This window comes from Scheffersomyces amazonensis (genome assembly GCF_036850825.1).
Source record: "Scheffersomyces amazonensis strain UFMG-HMD-26.3 chromosome Unknown RJT21scaffold_7, whole genome shotgun sequence".
Lineage (NCBI taxonomy): Eukaryota > Fungi > Ascomycota > Pichiomycetes > Serinales > Debaryomycetaceae > Scheffersomyces > Scheffersomyces amazonensis.
Window position 1 is genome coordinate 526,306 of NW_027042747.1, and position 24,438 is coordinate 550,743.

At 33.3% G+C, this 24,438-nt stretch overlaps 10 protein-coding genes across 10 annotated transcripts; 4 read left to right on the forward strand and 6 right to left on the reverse strand. All coding sequences in view use genetic code 12, as the record gives it.

Annotated features, from left to right (window-relative positions):
- The first annotated feature begins 841 nt into the window (after positions 1-841).
- Positions 842-4,371, forward strand: SMC6 (DNA repair protein). The gene has a single exon (XM_064882534.1). It carries the CDS (start codon positions 974-976, stop codon positions 4,190-4,192), a length of 3,219 nt encoding a protein of 1,072 aa, XP_064736348.1. The 5' UTR covers positions 842-973; the 3' UTR covers positions 4,193-4,371.
- RJT21DRAFT_122892 (uncharacterized protein) lies at positions 4,359-6,376 on the reverse strand. The gene has a single exon (XM_064882535.1). It carries the CDS (start codon positions 6,369-6,371, stop codon positions 4,593-4,595), a length of 1,779 nt encoding a protein of 592 aa, XP_064736349.1. The 5' UTR covers positions 6,372-6,376; the 3' UTR covers positions 4,359-4,592.
- Positions 6,377-6,895: 519 nt separating this feature from the next.
- Positions 6,896-8,572, forward strand: RJT21DRAFT_122893 (membrane insertase). Its single transcript, XM_064882536.1, has one exon. It carries the CDS (start codon positions 6,995-6,997, stop codon positions 8,138-8,140), a length of 1,146 nt encoding a protein of 381 aa, XP_064736350.1. The 5' UTR covers positions 6,896-6,994; the 3' UTR covers positions 8,141-8,572.
- A 141-nt stretch (positions 8,573-8,713) lies between these two features.
- RJT21DRAFT_54061 (uncharacterized protein) lies at positions 8,714-10,094 on the reverse strand. Its single transcript, XM_064884985.1, has one exon. The coding sequence runs from the start codon at positions 9,698-9,700 to the stop codon at positions 8,858-8,860; it is 843 nt and encodes a 280-aa protein (XP_064736351.1). The 5' UTR covers positions 9,701-10,094; the 3' UTR covers positions 8,714-8,857.
- A 600-nt stretch (positions 10,095-10,694) lies between these two features.
- Positions 10,695-11,597, reverse strand: REX2 (Rex2p; the record flags this gene model as incomplete). Its single annotated transcript, XM_064885580.1, has 1 exon — positions 10,695-11,597. One exon carries the CDS (start codon positions 11,595-11,597, stop codon positions 10,695-10,697), a length of 903 nt encoding a protein of 300 aa, XP_064736352.1.
- A 190-nt stretch (positions 11,598-11,787) lies between these two features.
- Positions 11,788-12,264, forward strand: RJT21DRAFT_116075 (uncharacterized protein; the record flags this gene model as incomplete). Its single annotated transcript, XM_064880394.1, has 1 exon — positions 11,788-12,264. The coding sequence occupies one exon, from the start codon at positions 11,788-11,790 to the stop codon at positions 12,262-12,264; it is 477 nt and encodes a 158-aa protein (XP_064736353.1).
- A 38-nt stretch (positions 12,265-12,302) lies between these two features.
- On the reverse strand, positions 12,303-12,780 carry ACB1 (long-chain fatty acid transporter). Its single transcript, XM_064882537.1, has 2 exons — positions 12,702-12,780; positions 12,303-12,645 (listed from the first exon to the last, which is right to left on the reverse strand). Exons 1-2 carry the CDS (start codon positions 12,726-12,728, stop codon positions 12,409-12,411), a joined length of 264 nt encoding a protein of 87 aa, XP_064736354.1. The 5' UTR covers positions 12,729-12,780; the 3' UTR covers positions 12,303-12,408.
- Positions 12,781-12,819: 39 nt separating this feature from the next.
- On the reverse strand, positions 12,820-19,607 carry RIM15 (protein kinase; the record flags this gene model as incomplete). The annotated part of the gene is made up of 2 exons (XM_064880395.1): positions 12,820-14,007; positions 14,217-19,607. The coding sequence occupies 2 exons, from the start codon at positions 19,605-19,607 to the stop codon at positions 12,820-12,822; spliced, it is 6,579 nt and encodes a 2,192-aa protein (XP_064736355.1).
- A 1,687-nt stretch (positions 19,608-21,294) lies between these two features.
- On the forward strand, positions 21,295-22,311 carry RJT21DRAFT_122898 (uncharacterized protein; the record flags this gene model as incomplete). Its single annotated transcript, XM_064882538.1, has 1 exon — positions 21,295-22,311. One exon carries the CDS (start codon positions 21,295-21,297, stop codon positions 22,309-22,311), a length of 1,017 nt encoding a protein of 338 aa, XP_064736356.1.
- A 154-nt stretch (positions 22,312-22,465) lies between these two features.
- On the reverse strand, positions 22,466-23,383 carry MET28 (Met28p). Its single transcript, XM_064884986.1, has one exon. It carries the CDS (start codon positions 23,278-23,280, stop codon positions 22,621-22,623), a length of 660 nt encoding a protein of 219 aa, XP_064736357.1. The 5' UTR covers positions 23,281-23,383; the 3' UTR covers positions 22,466-22,620.
- Positions 23,384-24,438: the final 1,055 nt, after the last annotated feature.

Below are 24,438 nucleotides of genomic sequence, written 5' to 3' on the forward strand. Positions count from 1 at the left end.
GAAGTGCTAGGAAATTAATAACCGGTTTGAAAATATAGTCGGAAGTATGAATAAAAGTAGCATATCTAAATAGTTTAGCTTATACGGATAGATATATAGGTAGATGCATAGATAGTTTGTTAGTTAGTCAGTAGGCTGACTGAGATCAGATATAAGAAACTTTAGTCAGTATCCTTTCACTCAATTGAGCTGATTAGTGCTTATCTATCTACAACATCGATTAGAGAAATGGAAAACAGACAAAACATGGAGTAAATACAGAAAAGCGGACAAAGTCGCAACCAAATCATGTAAATGACCGGTTTGAAGCTCATGAAGCGATTCTTAGAGAGTAGGAACAAGTCATCATTGACTAGCCAAATCTTTAGTTGACTGTATATTTATGTGTGGACGGTATATATGAGTGATAACTGGTAGCGACCCACTTATTAATTATGACTATGATTATTACCTCCTTGTAATTCAAAATCTCTAGAACACATCGTGTAAAGGATATTAATGAGAAGTATACGAATCATTAGTGCTTTATCTATGTACGTCAACCTGTAAATCACCATAGAATAAATTCTACACTTTACACTCTCTCGACTACATGTTACGTCGCACAGCAAATTGCATTAACTTACATGTTACGCGTCTTCTCTTTTATTTTATTTCCCATCACATGACCCAGACCACCGTGACTTTTCATAACAACTACTCATAACATCCACTAAATATCACCAGTAGTACCGTCTAAATCTTTCATAACATATACAAATACGTCCATGTCGTCTAGTCCGCGGTCAGATACCAGTTACGGATCGAAAAGGACCGCCGAGGATCTGCCTATGCCGGAGTCAGGCAACTTTTTCACGTCTCTAGTAAGTATAAGTAATTTCGAACATCATCCACCAAATTGATATATTGATATATTGATAAATTCATATACTAACTATAATATTTTTAGGGAGGCGTAAGTGCCGACACGTTCATGTCGCAACGGCTACTGCATAAACGACGTAAAATGTCTCAGAACCAGTCCAGTAATGAGTCGAGTGATGAGTCGAGTGATGAGTCAGAGTCCGAATCTGATTCAGATGAAGAAGCTGATGATTCACCTGCTCGAGCAGGAGTCATTGAACGAATCACATTAAAGAATTTCATGTGCCATGACTCACTTGAAGTCAATCTAGGTCCCCAGATTAATTTTATTATTGGTAGAAATGGTTCAGGTAAGAGTGCTATATTGACGGGGATATCGGTAGGATTAGGAGCCAAAGCTACTGATACAAATAGAGGTAATTCAATTAGAGATTTAATCAAAGATGGCAAATCAACTGCCCGAGTATCGATAGTATTTCTTAATGAAGGAATAGGAGCATTTAAGCCGGAATTATTCGGGAAAAGAATCATTATTGAAAGAAGACTTCAACGAGCAGGAGCCAATTCTTATTCAATTAAATCTGCATTAGGTAAAACTGTATCAACGAAAAAGACCATGCTTGATGAAATTCTTTATAAATTCAGTATAACCATTGATAATCCCTTAGCGTTTCTTTCCCAAGATAAAGCTCGAGAATTCTTAACTTCAACAACTGATAGAACTAAATATGATTATTTTATGGCAGGAGCATTTATAAATGATATTCTTGCCAATTATGATGGAACAGTGCAAAATATTGTTCAAGTAGATGGGAAAGTTCAACAAGCTAAAGAATTTTATCAAGTATGTTGTCAAAAGTATAAAGAGATTGCCGTAGTATATAATAGACATCGACAATCTGATTTCTTAAGACAGAAATTAACTAATTTACATGGGAAAGTTTATTGGTATAATGTTCATCATGTTGAGAGGAAAGTCGAGCAATATGAAGTTAATCGTCAACGATTGAATCAAGAGATTAATGATTTAGATAATGAAAAGCAGAAGTGTGAGAATGATTTAGCCAATTCTCAATTAAGTAGACCTGAATTAGATAATTCAGTTAACCAGTTAAGTAAAGAATTCGAAGAGAAGAAGAAAGTGTTTGAAGAGACTCGATCGATTCGTCAATCGCTTCGAGAGCAATTGGTGGATTTAAATAATGAAATAGTTAAGGGACAAGAAGATATTGATAAATTAAAACAACAAATTGTTAAGAATGAAGAAGGTATAGAGATAGAACATCGAAGATTAGATGAAATTAATGGAGGATCTAAAGAGACTTTACATGAGAATTTAGAACAATTACAAGATCAAAGACGTGAACTCTTATTAGAAAGAGATGAAACAAGAGCTAAACTTGAAAATTTAAAACAAGGAGATTCTGAACAAGATCGAATTCGTAGTGAAATCGATCAAGCTCATGAATCTATAGCTCAATTGAATCGGAAAAAGCAGGATCTTGAACGTTCATCTAAGGATCAATATGCTCCATGGAGTAGTAAAATGAAACGAGCCATTGATCAAATTAATAATTATAAAGGATGGAAGAAACTTAAACCCATTGGACCACTTGGAAGTTATATTGAAGTTAAGGATGAATATAAAGAATGGAAAACGTTATTAAATACCGTTTTAATTAAGACTCTTGATTCCTTTTTAGTATGTGATGATGGAGATCGTCAAGTACTCTTAAAGATTTTAAGAAGTAATAATTTAAGAAATAATATTATTGTAAGAAACCCGGAGAAATTTGATTATCTTCGAGGTAAAGCTACTAATCAAATTACCTTTTTAGATATGTTAAATATTAATAATGATCATGTATTATATACTATCATTGATTCTAATAATATTGAGAAATCCATTATTGCCAAGGATAGAAATCAATCAACTACTCTTTGTCATCAACCTAATGTTATGAATGTATATACATTATTCTCCAAGAGTTCTGGTTCAAGAACTAGTCAATCAGGTAATACCACTAGACAAGATCCAGTATATTATAATCAATTCTTAGCTAAATTTGCTAATGGAACTAATAATTCTGAATATGAATTACAAGAAATTACAACGGGAATTAATGAGGCTCATAGTTTTATAAATGATAGTAAACGAGAACAAAGAAGACTTTCACAAATGAGAAATACAAAGATTAAACAATATGAAGATGAATTAATTAAGAGAAATACTTTATTACAACGATTACAAGTTGAAATTGGGAATATTGAGAATAAACTTCGAGAAGATGGAGATATCTCTAAAGTTGAATCCTTAACGGTTCAAATAGAAGAATTTAAGAGTCAAATCTTGAGAACTGAAGGAGTTCTTGCTTCATTAGATGAAGAAATGGAGAGTAAAAGGAATGAATTTGATGAACTTAATGATACTTTAAAGCTTGTTAAAGATCAAGTACTTGAAGTTAAAGATCAAAAGGAAGCTGCCGAAAAGAAATTACTTGATTTAGATACAGAAGTAGCAGTATTTAAAGATAGTTTACAACAATATGATATCGAAAGGAATCGTCGAGAAATCGAAGTTAAACGATGTGAAGCTAAAATTGAAGAAGGGACAGGTAAATTGAATGAATTAATTCGAATTGCTGAAGAGAAATGTCGTAGAGATGAAGTAACAATTACTGAAGAAGATACTCAAGAATCTATAGCCTCTGAATATTCAGAAGTTCAACATCAAATAAGAGAAGCAGAAAAGCAAATTGGGAAATCTCTTGAAGAAGTTCAACGAGAATTACTTGAAGCTAAAGAAAAGAGAAATAATGCTAATCAAATATTAGAAGATTTAGATAGAACATGTCGGAAATTAGACAAGGATTTAAATATTCGATTTAATTTCTTACATACTACTATACTTTCAAGTGTTCAACAAGCTAGTAGAACGTTTGAAAATGCGTTAGGATTAAGAGGATTCCGAGGAACTTTGGAATTTGCCTTTGATAAGAAGACTTTAACCTTATTGGCTCAAACCAAGAATGATAAGGAAAGAAGAACGGTCGATTCATTATCAGGAGGTGAGAAATCATTTGCTCAAATTGCCTTATTATTATCGATTTGGAAGATTATGGATTCTAAAATTAGAGGCCTAGATGAATTCGATGTGTATATGGATTCAGTTAATCGATCCATTAGTATTAAGTTATTATTACGAGAGCTTCGGAAGTATCCCAAGTCTCAGAATATCTTTATAACTCCGCAGGATATAGCTGTAGTGGGAGATATTGATAGTAGTGATGTTAAGATTCATCGGATGTCCGATCCGAGACTGGATTAGGGTATACTATACTGTGTACTATATACTATATACTATATACTATATACAAGTGCTATACTATATACAATGTAGAATACGATGTACTAAGTACTATATACATACTATACTATATAGATATACTGTGTACTATACATGCTATACTATATAGATATACTGTGTACTATACATGCTATACTATACTGTGTACATATAGTATACACAAGTACTATATACAAGTACTATATTATACACAAGTACTATACTGTACACAAGTACTATATCATATATTATATACTAGACTATGTACTATATACAAGTACTACGTACTATACACACTATATATAAGTACTATACTATATACACTATACACAAATACTATGTACTATGTACTATTTACAATTACTACACTATACACAACCCCCTATACAGCATGCTTATACCTCTGAAAGAGCCTCTGATACGGATTGGGATCTAACTGACTACATAAACTCTCAAACTTTTCATATTCACCCTCATCTATCATCATGGGATCGGCTGCTTTCTGGTTGAGCATATCCAACAGAAATTGAATATCATCTAAGGTTACTTGTCCATATGCTAGAGCAGCATCGATATAACTTGAGTATACAGTACCAGCAAGTTTACCTAGGAATTTCCTATCCATATCTATATAGAATTGTAATGTTTGATTCATTAATTTGAATATATCTGAGGCCTGTCTGTGATTGTTCAGGTTCAGATTCAGGTTCAGATTGTTCTGACGGAAATAAAGTTTGAATGCATGGAACATGATAAAGAAATTCTCCAGTTTGATCAAGTTCCGGAGATGGATCCTTGAGAATTGTTGTGGGAGTTGGGTTAGTATGGTATAAGCTTGTTGATATAGTTGATTCTGACAGAGTCCATTGATGATAAATGGAGTCAACTGGAAGTGACAGGTACCGAGAAGGGTTGTAAGTTGGGGTATAATACTGTTAAGATCCTGTTGTTTTATAGTTTTAATATGGGATGTGATGAGTGATTGAAAAATAGGGAGATCATTGGTTTGGATGGATCCATTGATAAGAGGATTTGACCTATTATTTAACTGGTTCGTATACATATTGCGTTCATAGTCAGGATTATACACCGCAGAGGTGATTTTGTTATGAGCAATATCAATATTAGATAGAAGACTTTTAGGAAATGGTGGTACTTGATTAGCATTAAATTCTATATTATTGCGACTCCAGAAATATCCCAGAGCATTCACTATTTTCAGAAACTTATTGATTTTATGCCAGTTGATTAGTACTGATTCGTCAGGACGCTTGTTATTATATATACCATACCGAATTGAAAAGGCTAAAACTTTAAAGGCTTCTAGGGCCAATTCCAAATCATTTTTATCACTATAAGCTTCTACAAGACAAACTCTTAATGTTTTAAGAGTCATTCTATTATTGGCATACGAATAGAATCGTTTGAAATAATCACCGAGTCCCTTTATACGACTTGGATCATTGTTATTCTTGAATATAATAGTAAGATTTTCAAGACTTGTAGGTGTTAATAAGAATGGTATATTACTATTGTCTTGAACATATGTTGTATAGTTTTGGTCGTCATAGAATGAGTAGTGATCTATCAAATGATGATATATAAGTATACTACCTAAATAATGGCCCAGATCATTAACTTTATTTACAAATAATCCCCAGAATTGATTGGAAAGTCTTAAGTTTGGTGTAGCTTCATATATAACGTGAAGTAATGATGTTGTAGCAGTAAGATTATCTAATTGTAATAAATTGAATAAGAAAGTTTCAACTAATTCTGATTGTAATTGACTACTATAACTGATAATAAATTTGAATACTTGAGCATAGTTTTCAGTAATGGCAAGTTCAGATATTAGAGTATGTAATTTGATATTAAGTAACAAACTTGACGGTACTTTCTCACTAAAGATTTGTTCCTGAACATCAGGGGTAAGTTTACTGACTAATGAACTTAATTTTTCAACGGTTGGGATATCATTAGTCTGAGTAAGGTGTGCTTTTACAAAGTAGTCAATTATGATCTGATCCGGAATCGATTCAAGAGTGTCGATATCTATGGATGACAAACCAAAATGACGTCGTAAAACATATGGGGCACACAATGGCCATGTGGACTTTGCTATACGAGTACTTCGAGATACCAGTCTAACCACGAACATGGTGTAGTGGAGAGGAGGTATAAGAGATGAATATTACGTACATTAAAATGGTCTCAGATATTGGTAGGTTTGGGTGGAGGTACACGACCCTCTCCATATGGGCTAATAACTGAAGAGATGAATTTTGGTAGGGGTAGTAGTAGAAGTAGTAGTAGGAGAAGTAGTAGTAGTAGTAGAAGTAGCTTAAGCGGTAAGAGTGTTCTAAGCGAATTATATAATGAAGTAGTGGTATTATAGAATGTGTAGCATCTTAACTAGTCACTTATACTAGTGTAAAGAGTATGGCTCCTTCTAGCATAAGTAACTATAAAAACAACAACGATAACAAAATTACATACAAACACGTATACATACACAATCAACACCTCTATACATCTATTATCATCTTGTAGAGCCACTATTCTGTAACATCAGGATAATTGTAAAATTGTAAGAAAGAGACGTCGCTATCAGGTGGCTTACATAAGCGGTCCAAAAAATTTTTCAAATTATAGTCGAGACTAACCCATAACCACCAGTAGATATATGACACTATTGGAGGTATAATATAGTATTAATAGGCAGATAACATTCTCACGAGGCACTAGTTCCCCAATTAACCAAGACATAGTGAGAAATCAAAAATGCAAAGAATAGGGATAGCTAGACTCTCCAATATAGGGAGTAAAGCCATGATTAATATTAAGCCTATGAGTTCAAATAGAATGATAATTAATGGATATAAACCTGTGATTATGTCTAATATGATAATGGGTAATTCCGTCAGATTCAATTCCACAACTACCAATGCTACTAGTGAAATAGCCAAAGAGATTTCGACTACTTTACCAACATTTGATGAAGTAGTCACTACAACCACAACTACTTTACATTCAGATCAAATTGGATATTTAGATTCAATAGGGTTAGCTCAAGGTTGGGGTCCAACATCATTAGTTGAAACTATGTTAGAGTATTGTCATGTATATACTGGTTTACCATGGTGGGGTACAATTATTGTATGTTCATTAGGTGTTAGATTTGCATTATTTCCATTTTATATGAAGAGTTCATCCAATATGTCTAGAATGCAAAAGGCTAAACCTGAATTAGATGCTATTATGGAAGAAGTTAGAACTGCTGAAAATGCAAATGAACGTATGATTGCTATGCAACAAAGAAAAAAGGTTATGAAGAAATATGGAGTAAGCACTTTAGCTGGTATAGCTCCAATTATGCAATTACCATTTGCTTATGGATTTTTCCAAGCTTTAAGAAAAATGGCCAATCATCCAGTAGAAGGGTTTTCAGATCAAGGTGCTTTATGGTTTCAAAATTTAGCAGAAGTTGATCCTTATTTAGGATTACAAGGTTTATCTGCTGTTTTAATTTTAATGGTGATTAGAATGGGTGGTGAAACTGGAGCCAATCAACAAATGTCTAAACCAATAAAGACTATGTTGAATATATTACCATTTGCTTCTATATTTATTACTAAGAATTTCTCAACTGCTGTTGTCCTTTACTTTGCAGTCAATTCAGCATTTTCATTCATACAAGCTATATTATTTAAATCAGGATTTTTTAGAAGATTTGCTAAGATGCCACCTCTTGTCAAGCCAAGTGCTGAGACTTTAGCTAAATCCAATCAAAGTATTGGAGATTATTTCGGAGACATGTTGGAAAAGAATAAGCAAAGTGCTATTCAAAGAGCCAGACAAGCCGATAAGAAATTAGAACAAACGAAGAGAAAGAGACAAGACAATCATGGATTCATCAAAAGACACTAAATGTTTATTGAAATTAAACTTTAAGCATTCTAAGATGAAATCTTGTCCATTTAACTTACGATTATGTATATAGACAGTCAATAATGTTGAGCTACTTGACTTAACTCATTGACCAATTATGTAAATAACAGCCAACGATTAATTACACTTTACAAATTATAATTTACAATTACATTACACACTAAAAAACCCAAAATTGGAGTAGTAACTACTCTATTCGTAATATTGCATTGGAGGGGTAGGATGTTGGCATTTGACAGGTGGTGTGTTGAGCTTCTTCATCATTTGGTTATGAGTATCTCCACTTTTAGACATTGTCGCTCATTGTCGCATGTCGCGTCGGGCTCGGAAACAACAACAAACGAGATTCTCCATATTTCACTACCCACTACAGATCTTAACAATAATAATGTTAAATGTATTAAATAAATATATCAACTATGTACATGTCTAAATAAATAACCACCGGAAATAAAACCCCACACGAACCGAACCCTGAAACCTGCTGGATATGCAATAAAATAAACAATTAATGTATATGAAGCTTCTGTAGATGAGCGAATATTTGCAGCTGGTTATGACCGAGCCGCCGAAAAACCGCAAAAAAATTAATTAATATTAACAAAAATTAAATTATTATGTTAAAAATACCCGTACCACCCTGACAATGATTCAGATCTTGTCTCCACAGATGCTTGTTTAATATAATCTTATTATTTAGTATAATTCTTTAAGAATTTGTAAACGTAAGTCACGTCTTTCTAATTCTTTGTCTACATTGTATTTGTGAATTTCATCAGTAGGAATTGGAGTTTGCTGTTGCTCATCTTGTGGATGATAATAGTAATAGGAATCATCAGGTATGTAGGAAGTATTATAATCATCATAGAAGGAATGGACTTCTTCTTCAAATTCACTTTCGTATGAGTTTATAGATTCTTGTTCGTCGTATTCTTCTTCCTCTACATCGTAATCTTCAATCATTGTCATACGAGATGGAGAATTGACGAGTGAAGTACCAGCGAAATTTCTGAAATTGGAGTAATTGTTTATGAGATATTCATCGTCTAAACCAGATATTATTGATGAATTATCGTCATTTTCATTGTTATTTATTTCTTCTAATGAAATATTAAATGAAGATTCCAATGAAGAATTTGGAGGAGTATATGTAGCAGAATTAGAAGTAGGAATAGTGGCTTGTGATTGCTTAACCACTATTGGCTCTTCTTCTTGTATAGATTCATGTCTTATAGTTGAATCATGAGATTTCGAAGATCTCAAAGATAACACCGAACTGATTTTAGATAATACTGAAGTGTTTGAATTGCTATTGCTATTGCTATTAGTTAAACATCCACTAGAAACAGTACCAGTACTACTACTGTTTCTCTTTAATTTAGATAAGAATTTTCCCTTTGAAGAACTCATTGATGAATATGGTGTATGGTTAACTTCACAAGGTAAATCAAACGTTATTGATTGGTCTATATTATTTATATAGTAATATTGATTTAATGAATTATCGTATTTTAATGTCCAAGGGTAAGTTTCCGACATGTTTATATATGTGAAAGGAAGTGGAGATAATACAAGAAGGCTTTAACTATTTAAAGTAACATATAAAGATTAAACATTTAAAGATATAGGTGGCGATGTTTATTTATTTATATAATTAATGATATGATTCCGAGCCGTATTATACTGTTAGTTAACTGCGAAAATATTTCTGCGTATAACTAATGACTTTTTTATTAAGCCGAGTTTGTCAGACCCATTAAATCCGAAAAGCGACCAGTGATTACGGATTCTACAGGTGTTTAGCACCAGGGTTGCGCTTACTAAACAGCAAACCGAAAAAACAAAAAAAGTTTAACTATTATCGGAGAATCGGCGGCCTTAACTATTTGGAGCGGTAAAAAAAAAAGAAAAAAAAGCGAGAAAAAGGATGAAAGAATGCGGACGGACGTACCATCTCAATAATCTTCGGCCGTGCCGAGTTTAGTACTCGCTTAGGTAAGCGTATATTATGTCAGCGCATATCTCATTACTAAAAGTAGTTAAGTTATGGGCATCACCACTACTTTTGGTTAGTATACACAACCGTATATTATTAATCGTGATGATTCACCTTAACAATAGTCGTAGTTGTATTAAAAGGTTGCGTAATCGTAACCGTTAGTACTTATTATTTTATAACCTTATTGTGATTCACAATACAACTTTTCTAGAAGCTAATGTAACATGTCTTTGTTAAGGGTTCTATTAAATATTTGTTACAGCCTTATCTTCTATTTGTGTGCATATAAGTTGTTTCGTAGTTCTCAGCTTTCATAGTTCCTCAGCCTTATGGAAGTAGCCGTAGTTTTAAACTTTCGTAGCGTCTCAGCCTCTAATATCCCAGCCCCTTTCTGCTGGACCTTTATGCGTTGGACTGTATCCCTTTTCGAGTTTACGGATTGCCTATATTCTATTTTAGGATTATCTTTCCGATTTACAATTGTTTTCTAGTACGCTTTGTTTAAAATAGTATCTGTATAATACTGTCATCTATTTACATATTATCTACTTTCTTCTCATCCTTTAGGTTTTCAGCTGAACGATTCAGTATATTATTCAAAATCTGCTCAGCCTTTAGTTCCTCTTCAGCCCTAATTTGTTCCATTTTCTTCCTATGAGCTTCAATGATCTGGTTGACATCTTCTTCAGACTTAAAGTAGTTTTCCTTATACCATTTTAATTGGTTAATACTCTCTAAAATATCTGATCTAGCAGTATGAAGCGTCTCTTTCTTAGGTGCAACTTTCATTAATTTGGGATTATGACGAAAACCAAATTCCATTATAGTACTTACATCCATTACTCTATAATGTAAATGTTCAATAACTTTAGGAAATTCTTTCATCATAAAGAATTTATCCATATGAATACTGTTACCAGCCAATAGTCCAGTTCTAGTCTTAGGAATGTATTTTATAATATAATCATATAGTTCCTTTTCAACTTTCTCTAAAGTTCGTTGTGGATTAGCTAGTACTTTCTCAGTAAGTCCCGACTTTCCATGCTGTTCAATACACCACTGGTTCATATTATCAAGCACACTAACAGGATAGTAGACGGTTGATTCGTAACCATCTTTATCGATGATATTTAAGTCACCATCGGTGATTATACAACATATTTCAATAATATGATCATCCTTCAATACCTCTAATCCCGTCATCTCACAATCGATCCATACTAATGGGCCTTTGATTTCTTCAACTACAGGTTCTTTCAGTATTTTATCTTTAGATTTGTTAATAAATGAAACTAATCGCTTTGAGGACGTAGGAATTGGACTTGGAGTAATATCACTATTTGCAAGTGGACTGGCAGATGGACTAGCACTTGAACTTGAACTTGAACTGCTATCAATTTTAAGCTTCTTAGTGGCAGGAGCACCAGTACTTGACATTCTGATTATTGGAAAGCTACGAAGTGTTGGATATCTTATAATAGACGATCGTGTTAAACTTCTAATCATATTTGGAGCAATAGCCATAATCTTTACCATCACGATAATTAAATTTTTCACTATAATATTTCGCATGAGACAGTTACCTCCACTACCACCAGTACCACTAATAATTACAAACACACAAACAATGATCTCGTTAGATACTTTTTACTTGGCCTACTACATCATTCACATTCCCATCACTATCCTCATCGACTCATCCATCATTGTCCCCACCAAATACCTCCTCCCGGTCTCACAGCATATCTTAGACTTCCACATCTCCACCAACCACGACTTCTTGCTTGTTGAAAAGCCCCTCTGGTTCAAGATTTCCGGGTTATTGGAATTGACTTTCCAATTACCTTTATTCTTCTACCTAGCATGGTCACTCTGGAATAACCGTAAGTCCATTAACTACTATGTGTTTTCAATCATCTACGGATTCAATGCTGCCTTCACTACATTACTTTGCTTAGCTGCAGTCTACAACGATGGGCCCGCATTTGGATTGACCTCACCTCAAATCCTCAACTTGATGGCCGTGTACTCACCTTATTTGGGGATACCTTTGTTAATCCTTGTGGAATCCACTCTCTCATTAAATAGAGATTTCCGTAAGTAGTAATACACCACCATAATAAACATACATTCTACACTACCATAATAAATAACCACTCATATTATATTATACTATACATTATAAATGGTCTATATCAATAAGTCTACTACTAATAGTAATGACATTACCCATTCTCATTAATTCTCTCTATGAGCTATACTTGGCGATCAATTCAGTAGCAAATTCAATGTATTGCTGTTCAGCATCTTCTTGACTGGTACCTTCAATATCCTTCCAGGCTTGCCATTTGTATTTACCCTTTAAATCAAAGATTCCTGGCTTGGCTGTGGTATTGTCTCCCACAGTGGTCTGTTTGTATAACGCGTACAACTTTAACAATTCGCCATCATCTGGACGAGTGGTTAAGTTTTGAACGGCTTCGGCCTAAAAATTAGTTAGTATATATAATGCAGGTTCGGCGTTTACATGATACTACATACTTTAGCGGTGAATTCGGCGGATGGCATTGCAATTGGTTTATATGATTACGTATATTAATAGGAACCCGGCAGTAAGTAGGTGGCATATTATTTTGTTGAGTTACCAACAACAAAAAAGTCAGGTGATGCGCGCTACCATATCGGCATCTCTAATGGTAACTTCATTTAATTCATTAACAGTTAATCCTGTCATATGTAAAGCCACCGCCTTCCACAGGAACTCTTGTCCTTCTAAATAGTTCCGGTTGGCATGGAATGACCAATGGAAACTGCCAAACTCATACAGACTAACCAAACCTCTAAACCTACCAAGGCCTCGATGTTCCCTTTCATGACAGATAATTACGGAGATATTGCAAAATTGACGAAAACCAAGCAGTCTAACTATAATATCATAATGACCCATAAATAGAAGTTTTTGACATTTAGCTGCTATATACAGCATATCCGTCTGATCTAAACAATGATCATAACCGATTAATACTAATCGATCAATCTTAGGGATTAGTTTCCAATTCCATGATAAACACTTAAAGTTTCTTAATAACAATTTGGCCATAAACGGTTTCAGTAATCGAGTGAGAAAGTATTTCCCCCAACGGTTCTGTAAGTCCACATCATAACTTTCAAATCCATGATTATTTAAGTTAGTGAATGTATAAGTGCTTATATCTTCCGTAATTCTTACCTTCTCACCAATATGTAGTACTGTAAGATTCTTTTGATCATTAAGCCATTGTAAAGGTAATATGGGGAATAATTCTAACATTTCAGTATATGATAACAAACAATCACCGGGAATATAATCCGTTTCAAATGCAAAACCCAATATATTTATCTGTTTAAGTAAATGTACAGGTAATTTAAATTGTTTACCAATTGTACTACCTAATTCCATCGGAATACATTTCCGTATCCATACCATATATTCAAGACTGGGACATTGTTTAGTTAATGATATAATGCCCTTCAATAAATCCGTCATCCCATCTCCATTATCAGCAATACCTAAATCAAACACAAGAGTTACTTGTTTATATATTTGAGCAATAGCCACATTATTTAAGTATACTGTCAGATCCATACCTTGACGGAATTCATTCCCATTCCCATTCCCCTTACATGGATGATATATCACTTCGGGAAATACTTGTTGATTAGTATCAATTACCCGCGGAGACTGATCTCGAATACTATCACCTAAATTAGTGAGCACCAATATATATAGTGAATAATTAGCAATTTGTAAAGCTCGAACTTGACGTCTTTCAACTATACTGAGGTGAGGATCTTCCGCCGGATTAACCTCGAGCGGGTATGAGCAAGGAAGCATAGAGTTCGCAAAGAGACAAGAAAGAAGAGAAGAGAAGACAAGAGAAGAGAGTGGCGGCTACGGATGCGAAAATCATCATGGCTGCAAAAAAAAAAAAGAAGGGTATAACCACTTTATTCATTATCTATACAATCATTTCTATTCTATTCTTCAGTATCAGATACAGCCGTATCATTACATACAGTATCAAAACATTTCTTAATATCTTCATATACCACTGGTTTTTCTAATATATAATCAAATACTCCTGATTCCAAAGCTTCTTTAGCAAATCCAGTCACTGCCACTATTGGAGTTATAGAATTTGATGTAGTAGTATATTTAATTAATTTAACTGCATCGATAGCTTCAACTTTAGGTAATTTTAATGCAGTAAGTATTACATCAAATTTAACTTTACTAGTAGCTCGTCTAATTAATTCTTCTCCATCTGATATAGTTAATATTATACATCCACTTCTTTCTAATAATTTACATACACTATGACGAACAATAGGAATTGGTTCACAATATAATACATATAATTCTCGATGAATTGATATGGATGATGTATCTCCACCTCCAGTACTAGTAATACTAGCATTATCAATAAAATCTCTCATGGATGATTCTCTACGCTTTTTAACTCGAAGAAATGCTGAGGCTTTTGATTCTTCAGTATCAGAACTAGATGATGAAAAATCTCGATACTTTTGTAACATACTAAGTGATGGTCTATGATGAAGATGTTGATGCAGTTGATGATGTTGATTTTGTTGATTTTGTTGTAATTGTTGCAGCTGCTGTAAATGTTGTTGTAATGGATCATCATCTCCACTTGAATAAACACTAACAGCTGAATCAACTCGTTCATGTTTTAGTGATTGAGGTGATGATGAACTTATAGTATCAGAAGCATATTTACTAGGAGATTGAGAACGAATTCCAATCGGAGAAACTGGTCGTTTAAATGGACTACCACCAGTAAAAGAAAATCCTCGAGATCTTGAAGATGGAGTAGATTCAGATGATGTAGATGAAAAACTATTTCGATGTTCTAAATGTTCACTTTTCAATCGATTAATTACATCTTTGTTTTGTTTTTCTAATACCGTTAAATTTCTAAATGTAAATGAACCAAATTCAGAAAGATCAGATAATTTACTACCTCTTCTTTCCTTTTTAGTACTACCACTTAAATTAGGACTTGAACCAGGAGGTAAAAGTAAATAATTAGATGAATCATCAGATCGAGATTTTGATTTTAAATCTGATCTTGATTTTTCATCTTCACTACTATCACTTCCATTATCAATAGGGAATTGAGAAGTATCTACACCACGAGGATCAAAGAAATCTGTTGATTCAGGATTATCAATTTCCGGTATAAATGATGCTTCTTCATTAAATAATGTATCCCATTTAATACCTCGGAAATAAGGATGCAGTTTAATTTCATCAGCTCCATTATATCCTAATCGTAATTCAGGATTAACATTTAATAATTTCTTAATTAAATCTTTAGCATCTGGTGGACAAATCATTTCATCATCTTCAGCACTAAGTTCTGGCCAATCAATTTGTCCATTTAAAATATTCTTAAATACTTTATCGGGAGTTTCATCATGAAATGGTGGATAACCATAAATAAATTCAAATAAAATACATCCTAAAGACCACCAATCACTAACTTCACTTTGTCCAACTCCTTCAATGGTTTCAGGAGCCAAATAATCAGGAGTTCCTACGAATTTAATCATGGCTGTATTATTTTCATTCTTTGGATCAAATAATGCATAACTAGTAGCAGGAACAGCTGGAGAAGAAGTATTGGTGGTGGTTGTTATAGCACTTGAAGAAGTAGTAGGAGGTATAGCAGGAGGAGTATTAATAGTATTTTGATAAGGACTAATTTGAATATCATCTTCAAATATTGCAAATGAAGATTCAGAAGATGTACGAGGTAATATTGGTTTTAATAAAGGAGATTCTAATCCACTATTAGATCCTGATCCTGATCTTGTAGGTTTAAAATATGATCCAGCTCTCAGAGCATGAGTTGACAGACCCAGAGATGAAGGATTTGGTTGGGAAGTATTATGAAGATTGGAGAAAGTTTCCAAATATGAAAGGGTTGGAGAAGTTATATAATTCCCTGTAGATAATCGAGTATGATCTAAAGTTGGAGATAATGAGAATGGAGTTACTGAACTTGTTCTCTTATGATGGAAATCAGAAAGAGGAGAATCTATACCTATATTAAGACTCATATTAGCATTAGTACTAGTATTAGTACTAGTATTAATACTCATATTCATATTCATATTATTAGTATTAGTACTAGAATTAGCATTAGCATTAGCATTAGCATTAGTATTAGCTAGAGGACTTTGATTATATTGATTATATTGATTAATCCCCTTTCGAAAGATTTCAATGGCTTGTTCAGATGTACTACTCTTTCGATGATCCCTATTTTGTCTACCTACTACTCCAATTCGAGAAAGTCCAAAATCAGTTAATTTTAAATGTCCACTACCATCAATTAAGATATTATCTGGTTTTAAATCTCGATGAATTATTCCTCGTTTATGTAAATCATCAACTCCTACAATAATTTCTGCAATATATCGTTTTGACCAATCTCCTAAAGTTTTAAGACTTTTAAGAAGTGCAGCTACATCACCTCCATGTAAATATTCCATTACCAAATAAAGATAATCTTTAGATTGGAAACTACTATATAATTGTGCCACATATGGTGAATCAGTTTGTCTCATCATAACTGCTCGTTCAGATTTAACATTAAGTATTTGATTCTTAGCAATCATATCTCGTTTCTTTAAACATTTTATAGCCACATAATCTCCAGTAATTTTTCGTTTAGCTAATATAACTGATCCAAAGGCTCCCTTAGAAATAGGTTTAATAATTTCATAATCTTTAATTCCTCCTCCACTAGGCTTTGAAGTGGGAGTAGTTGATACTAATAATGGAGATAATGGAGGTTTACTAGCATTACTAATTGAATTTTTAGTACTGGTTGGAATACTAAGAGTTCCACCAGAATTAGTTCTTCTACCTTCATTATTCATACTGGAATTTGAACTAGTACTTGCCGTTAATACTGGAGGTAATAAAGGAGGTTGACCCAGAATCAGAATCAGATTCAGATTCAGATTCAGTGTCAGTGTCAGTGTCAGAGTTAAAGTGGGTGGAATATAAGCAATTGGAGGAGGTGGAGTTGGGGTTGGTAAATTATCATTAGTTGCATCGATTGAAGGAGATTGAGAAGGAGTTTCTATTCGAGATGGATTTCTTTGTAATGAAGAAAGATGAGGTTTATCAACATAAGGAGCTGGAGATAAATGACGTCTTGGAGAAGAAAATGATGATGAATTAAGCATATTTTCACTTGATTTCTTAGATAAATCAAGTTGTTGCATTGATTCAATAAGTTCTCTTGAAAGTGAAGAACTTGAAGAATTAATTGAACCCATGGCTGTACTATTAATTCTTTGAACTTGAGGTACAGGAGCATGTAAAGATGTAGAAGATGAATGACTCGTAGTTATATGAAGTTGAGATGAAACTCGAGGAGATGTCAGACGATGTTGTTGAAGTAAAATATCTTTAGGAGTTACTGATTTACCTTCAAATGATTCATTACCAAATAGTCGAGGACTTCTAGCTCGTGAAGGTTGAGGAGAATGTAATACTTTATCGGTGGTGGTGGTGGTGGTGGTAGAATCATTCAGATCATTAAGTAATAGATTATTTGGGGCACTTTGTTCTTTAATTTTAGTCACAGTCTCTCGAACGGTTTGAAGAACTCCTTCATCAACATCTTTCTTAATTCTATCACTAAGTTGTAAGATAGATATTAATCGAGATAAAGTTTCTACCTTCTCATTAATTAAATTTTGAGTATCATCAATTATAAGACGAATTGCTGGATCATTTGTTTCTAAAAAGAGATTAGAATTCATAATTTTTGATAAGGCTCGTTCTGTAGTGGGAGAGAATTGAATTTCATGAATACTATCATGAATTGGAGGATTTATAAGTAATGCTTCATCACATAAATCAATAAGTCGAGTTAAAATTCCAAAGGGGAATTTCTTCTTAGCTTGAAAATTCTTTTGTAATACTTGATTTGCAAGTCTAGGAGATGAAAATGATCCTGAACTTGATGAAGATGGTAAATCTGAATCTTTAGAAACTAATGGTAAGGGTAATCCTTTATAATCAAGTAATAGTTGAGGTTCTTCAGATGATGAAGAAGCTAATGAAGCAATTGATGCTGTAGTTGAATTTAAAGATATTGAAGATGATAATGAAGTAGAAGACATATTTGAATCTAATGGGGGACCAGTAGGAAGAGGAGGGTTCAGTTGTAAAAGTAATGAATCTTGAATTCTATAGATTAAATCTCTTTGATCACTTAATGATTCATGACATGCTTGTAATTCTTCATCAACTTTATGTTCAACTAAACATAAATCACTATGTTTCTCTAAGAACCATGCGGGGATTTGAGATTCACAAATTCTACAAAGAATTGTCTTTGGTTGTGGTACAGCATCTTCATCAATAATTCCTAATTCTTTTAAATTAAATAAATAACCTTCAAAGATTTCGGCTCCAAATCCTAAAAGATTTATAAGAGTATCAGGAATTGTTAGATCAAGATCAATATGAACAAATGGTTTGATAGTCCACATAGAATGTGTAGGTAATTTAGTTTTAGAATCATGAATAAGGATTCCTTGAGCTTCTAATTCAATTATATCTCCATTATTGGATAATTTAGATGAAATAGTTGATGAATTATCATCTGAATCATGTTGATGCTCTTGATCGTGATCATATTGTTCTTGTTCTTGCTGTTCTTGATGTTCTCGTTGTTCTTGTTGTTGTTGCTGTTGTTGTTCTTCTGTAGCCTTAGTCATAGGTATATAATCTTCTATGGGGATAGGTACTTGAGAATCTGATAATTCCGCTAAAGAATTATTAGGAGTTAATATAGAAACTTCATCAGCATTTAATTCAGATTGCATTAATGGATTTGCTAAAGGCGTAGTATTTGTAGCAGTAATGAATTTTACTTTATAACTAACATCATCAGTAATCATTTTAGTTATTGCATGATTAAATACTTGAAGATCTTCATCATTATTACCAATTAATATTTTAGAAATTGGATGATGAATAATCTTCTTAATTGAAGTTCCTATAATAAATTCCCAATTCTTCGATAAATATGTTACATTCCCATCAAGATCTAATTCCATTACAATGGTTGGATTATTTGATGATGCTAAACGTAAATCTATTTGTTCTTCAATTGTATTTAAATAAGTTGGATATTTACTGGTTAATTCATGTTCTAATCGTGATGTAATATCTTGACGTTCAATGTCTCGAGGAGATACTGAACGATCAATAGATCTTAAATCATGATTGGATGCTTGAAATACTGGCAGATGGAAGATAGTTGGTGAAGTAGTCGATGCCTCATTATGAGTATTGGTCGATGTATTAGGGGAGATATCTTCCAGGGCAAGCTGCCGTATGGGCAGGGAGTAATTCATGGGGGAAGTGGAGAGTTAGTTTATAAGGTGAGTTAGTAATGGAAGGATGAAGAATTTATTATACAGGGTTAGTGAGCAGATTGACTGCAAGTATGCCAGACAATACCACCTTACTATTAAGTGTGTAGTTGAGATGTAGTGGTGGGCTGCCAATTTGTTTTGTGAGATTGAGAATAGTGGGGGTTAGTGAGAGTATATTATGTGGAGTATGGATACAGTACAAATAATGTTGTTGTAGATACAGAAGTGAGAGGGTGAGGGAGGGACTGCGTAGAGATCTAATATGGTCAGTAGTCAGTAGTAAAGAGAAGATACTGCCTGAGTTTACTGTGGTATAGTGTAGTGTAGTATATTACTAATTATTGGTAGTGTTATGACAGAAAGAAGCTGGATCTCAATAGGGACTCATTACTGAGATCTCTGAACTCGTTGAACATTACTCATACTATTATTATACCCAGAAAGTTGTGCACCTTTGGAGTAAAGTTTTAAATTCACAAGAGCTCATATTTAGCCTAATAGTATATAGAACTTCTTCGTAAATACATTGCCAAAAACTACTAAAACCAAATAAAACCTAATATTCAACTACTGTTATAGTTAATGCAAACAATGAATCACAACAAAAACGTAACAATCCGTTTAAGAAATCTAACTATATCATAATTTAAACTCTACCCTTGCACTTTAAACTATAATTATTGACCTTATATTACTTTATTTGTTCAAACAGATTATCGAATTTAACTAAATTCTATGAGAAGATTGTAAAGGGTGAATCAAGACACCACAGCGGTGTTAATGGTAACCGTGTCTTAAAAGTGGAAATAACAATGAACAATGAAGATGCTTTGAACTTATTTACTCTTGATAAACCCGTGCATGTCACAGAACAACTATCATGTACTAAAATACATTTTCTTATGAAATACAAAATAGTGGTGACAACTCGTTAGTGTTAACCGACGTCTTGTTATCATCAATTTAAGAGTTATAGCTTTCGTGACTCTTCTGTGTGTACTAGTATAATTTACTATTGAATGAAGATAGTTTAAATCGCTATTTGATTTATTATGATTTGACGAAAGTAAATGAAGAAGATGAAGAAGAAGACGAATGAGGAGGATGAAGAGGAGGAAAGAGAGCATAACTAGACTAAATGAAATTACTTCAGGTAAAGAAAATTCTTATCCTGATTTATTGATATTAATTAATTGAACTTAGATTAAACTTAAACTTAACAAAATGATTACAGAACAAGATCTTACCCAAATTATTTATAGCTGTACCATTCGATAACTCCAATTTAAAACATGCATTAAGATGTGAGTTAAAATGAATCTGATCTTAGTTGATTCGTTTTAAACTAATAGGAGCAGTGAAAAGAGCTTATTATCATTTCGCTATACTTTTTCGGTTAACAGCAAAGCACTATTTGGACATATTGTTCTTTCTTAAAAAAGTTTTGTATTATCTGAAAGCTGCAAAAAAATGCACCTACAATACTACCATATTGATGAAGAAGACTATACATAAAGCAAACAGGATATAAAGTAGGGCAATTTCTACAGCCATCAAATCAGTTATGGATTTAGAGTCTTTACCCGAAGAAATATTGATTGAAATAATAGACCACTTGAACCAACTTGATCTATTAGAATTATGTAAGGTCAATAGAAGACTCTATATGTTATGCAAAAACAAATTGTACAGAAGAGTACTTGTTAGCAACGTCGGACGGAAACTCATAATACATCGTAAATTGAATACATATGGCTATATAAATTTCACAGTTGTGAGTAATTCAGCACATATCCCAAACAGTAAATTTCAATACATAATAGGACCCAATCTCTTAAGTGATGGTTATGAAAGAGGACACAATTATTTCCTACCAGCAGAAGATTATAAGCAACCCTTTCAGCCGAAGGATCAACATAATCAGAGATCATACCAAATGTTACAGGTAAATTTAAAGGATCATTGGTCTAGCTATGAAATTGCTAAGAAGAATTCTGATTCATTCTGTTCGTTCAAGAATGTGGAATTATTATCGACCTGTACACCTCCTACACTACTCGATCAGTGGACGGGAATTTTTGATGGAGCACAATCGTTATCTTTGGACCCTCTTAACATTAATAGTCATAGAATAGCATCGGTTATACAATTATTCTGTTTAGAAAACATCAAACAAGTCGAAATAAAATTTTCTTGCAACTACACTAGAACTGGGATATTAAATTTGTTGAAGGCAATGCCCAATATAAAAGTACTAGTTTTTCAAAATGTGGAGCACGTTAGTTTGAGCACAACTGTTCAGTATGCCTTTGTAAAATTTCCTAACTATCCGCTTCGCAAGTTTTCGCTAGACGTTTTAGATACTGTCACATTAAGTAATAGCAAGCTCGGTTTTTATGTCAAAGAATTGCTAAGCTGCTGGGGATCGAATCTTGAACTTCTCAGGATTAACAAAGTGAGCTATGAGAATAGGACAACATTATTAACCGTTGATATATTTTATGAACAAGAAGATGTTTGTGAGGAGCTTAAGGAAGAGATTAAGGATTTAGTGGAGTGGATAAACACAAATATTAGGTACTACCCAAGGCTAAAATACTTTGCTTATTATAGTTATCAGTTTTTAATAGATAGAGATGTAGAGCCATGCCAGTGGATTGAATTGAGTGGCAAAGAGTGGTAATGTACGCCTTTGATGAATTAAATTCTTTAGCATTGTATTAGATCTTCAGTATTTTATCTAGACGTATATTATATTTACAGTACAGAGTTTACGAAACTCTTAGTACTTTTAAAGTTAAGTAGATGAGATCAGACAGAGTTGGATCTTCTGATCTCCCAAGAGAGTTGGATCTCTTGAGGAATTAAACAATATCATAAAGTCATTATCGTTGTCGTTATTGTGATCATGCAAGGTCGTTAAAAGTTGGATTTTAAGATCCTGAGCATATAAAAGTTGGATTTTATATGATTCCAGTAGTTAAAACTAAAACTAACTGGTGAATTGAAATACAGGCTTAGAGTCAAGCATACTTCTTTTCTTAATACTTTCCAATAAGTCTGTGTTCTTTTGTTCATTTTGTTGTAAGATAAGATTTTTAAGACACTTATTTTCCATTTCTAAGGTCTTTAATTTCTTTTCTAAGGCTACAAGTCTATCTTGTAATTCTCTAGATTTTTGTTCCATTTCTTGTTCCTTAAGTTTCTTCTTAATTCGGAATCTAGCACTGGCAGCGGTGTTTCTTTTTCTCTTATCTTCATGAGCTGCAATCTCAGCTACTGCGTGTCTTGATTCATCAATTACTGCTTGTATTTGATTTGCAGGTGCTGGAGGTACAGCTGGATTGAAATCTAAGAAATCCAATCCTAATTCTTGTGCCTGTGTTAACAAAGACAGTTCATATTCTTGTTTAACTGTGACGGGCTTTGATTGTTGAGGTTGTTGTTGAACTTGTTGAGGTTGTTGTTGGGATTGTTGTTGCTTGATAGGGACAATGTGATCCTTTGAAAACACATCCAAGGCAAAAAAGTCAGCCTGGGAAAATACGTCTAAGTCAGTAGAACTGAAGTTAGGAGAAACGTTGTTAGATGGAGCACTCGAGTCAAAATCGAGATTCAAATCCTGTAAGTAGTCAGTCGGATGGAAATTCATGCTGAATGGCTTATTATTAATATATGTAGATCATGCAATGCTGCTAGGGGTATTTGGGCGGTGGTCTTAAATTTATATTAGTATGTATTTTAGAAAGAGAAGAAGTAAATAATTGCTTATACATATATGTATTTGTATGGATAAAAATTTTCAAGCGGTTTCGGGGGGACACGACTTTGAGTCATGGAATTGACTCGGATTACTACTGCCTAATTGGGTAAGATAGTCCCTGCTTACTTATTAGCCCATGTGAATCATGACATATCTGATCTGATTAGATGTTAGAATTTATCGTATAGTTTATGTATAGTGTATAGTCTATTCTGTTTAGTCTATCGTATAGTCTATTCTATTTAGTCTATCGTATAGTCTATAATGTTTACAAGTACATTTGCTCTATGGATTGTATAGTCTAGAATGAATATATAGTATATACTGGCGTGCATAGTTAATTAGTGTTACTGTTTATTATGCGTAAGTTTGCTACGGCGATTACTGTTTCTGTTACTCATTCTTTTGTTACACTTTGTTCTCTTTTATTACACTTTGTTCTCTCTTCGTGTCGTAAATTAAATTATTGACTCGGCCGCTTCCGCTCAGCAATGATTTAAATTTGTCGGCTTACTAACTGATCCGCTCGTCACGTGCGCTAAATGTACCCACGGATGGATTTACCAGTGTTTCTATGCAGGCCGCCCCCACGACTGCAAAATCTACTATACCAATTACTAATAACTATTCAATATTGTAAACTAAGCTATCTACTTTGTTAATTTGGTATTTATGCAATTATTTGTCATGCAGGTTGCTGTGGGTATTACATTTTTCATAAATTACATTCCTGCCATCCCGAATGCTATGGGTACAGCTCAAGTTCCAGTCGAATATTATTTCATCGCAATTGGTTTTGGTCTAATTGTCTTTATTTATGATGAATCTAGAAAGCTCATTGCAAGGAAGTATCCAAAGGGTTTTGTTGCCACGATTTCCTGGTAATCTAACCAATTCTTTTTATAGTAGTCTGGTTAACCGCATTCAATTATTAAAAATAGATTTTTGTTAAATGATTGCGAAAATATACAACTTGATTTTATTAATAAGAATAAGTACGATTAAAAACTCTAAATTTCCATTGTTTTTACTTTTTTACTTTTATCT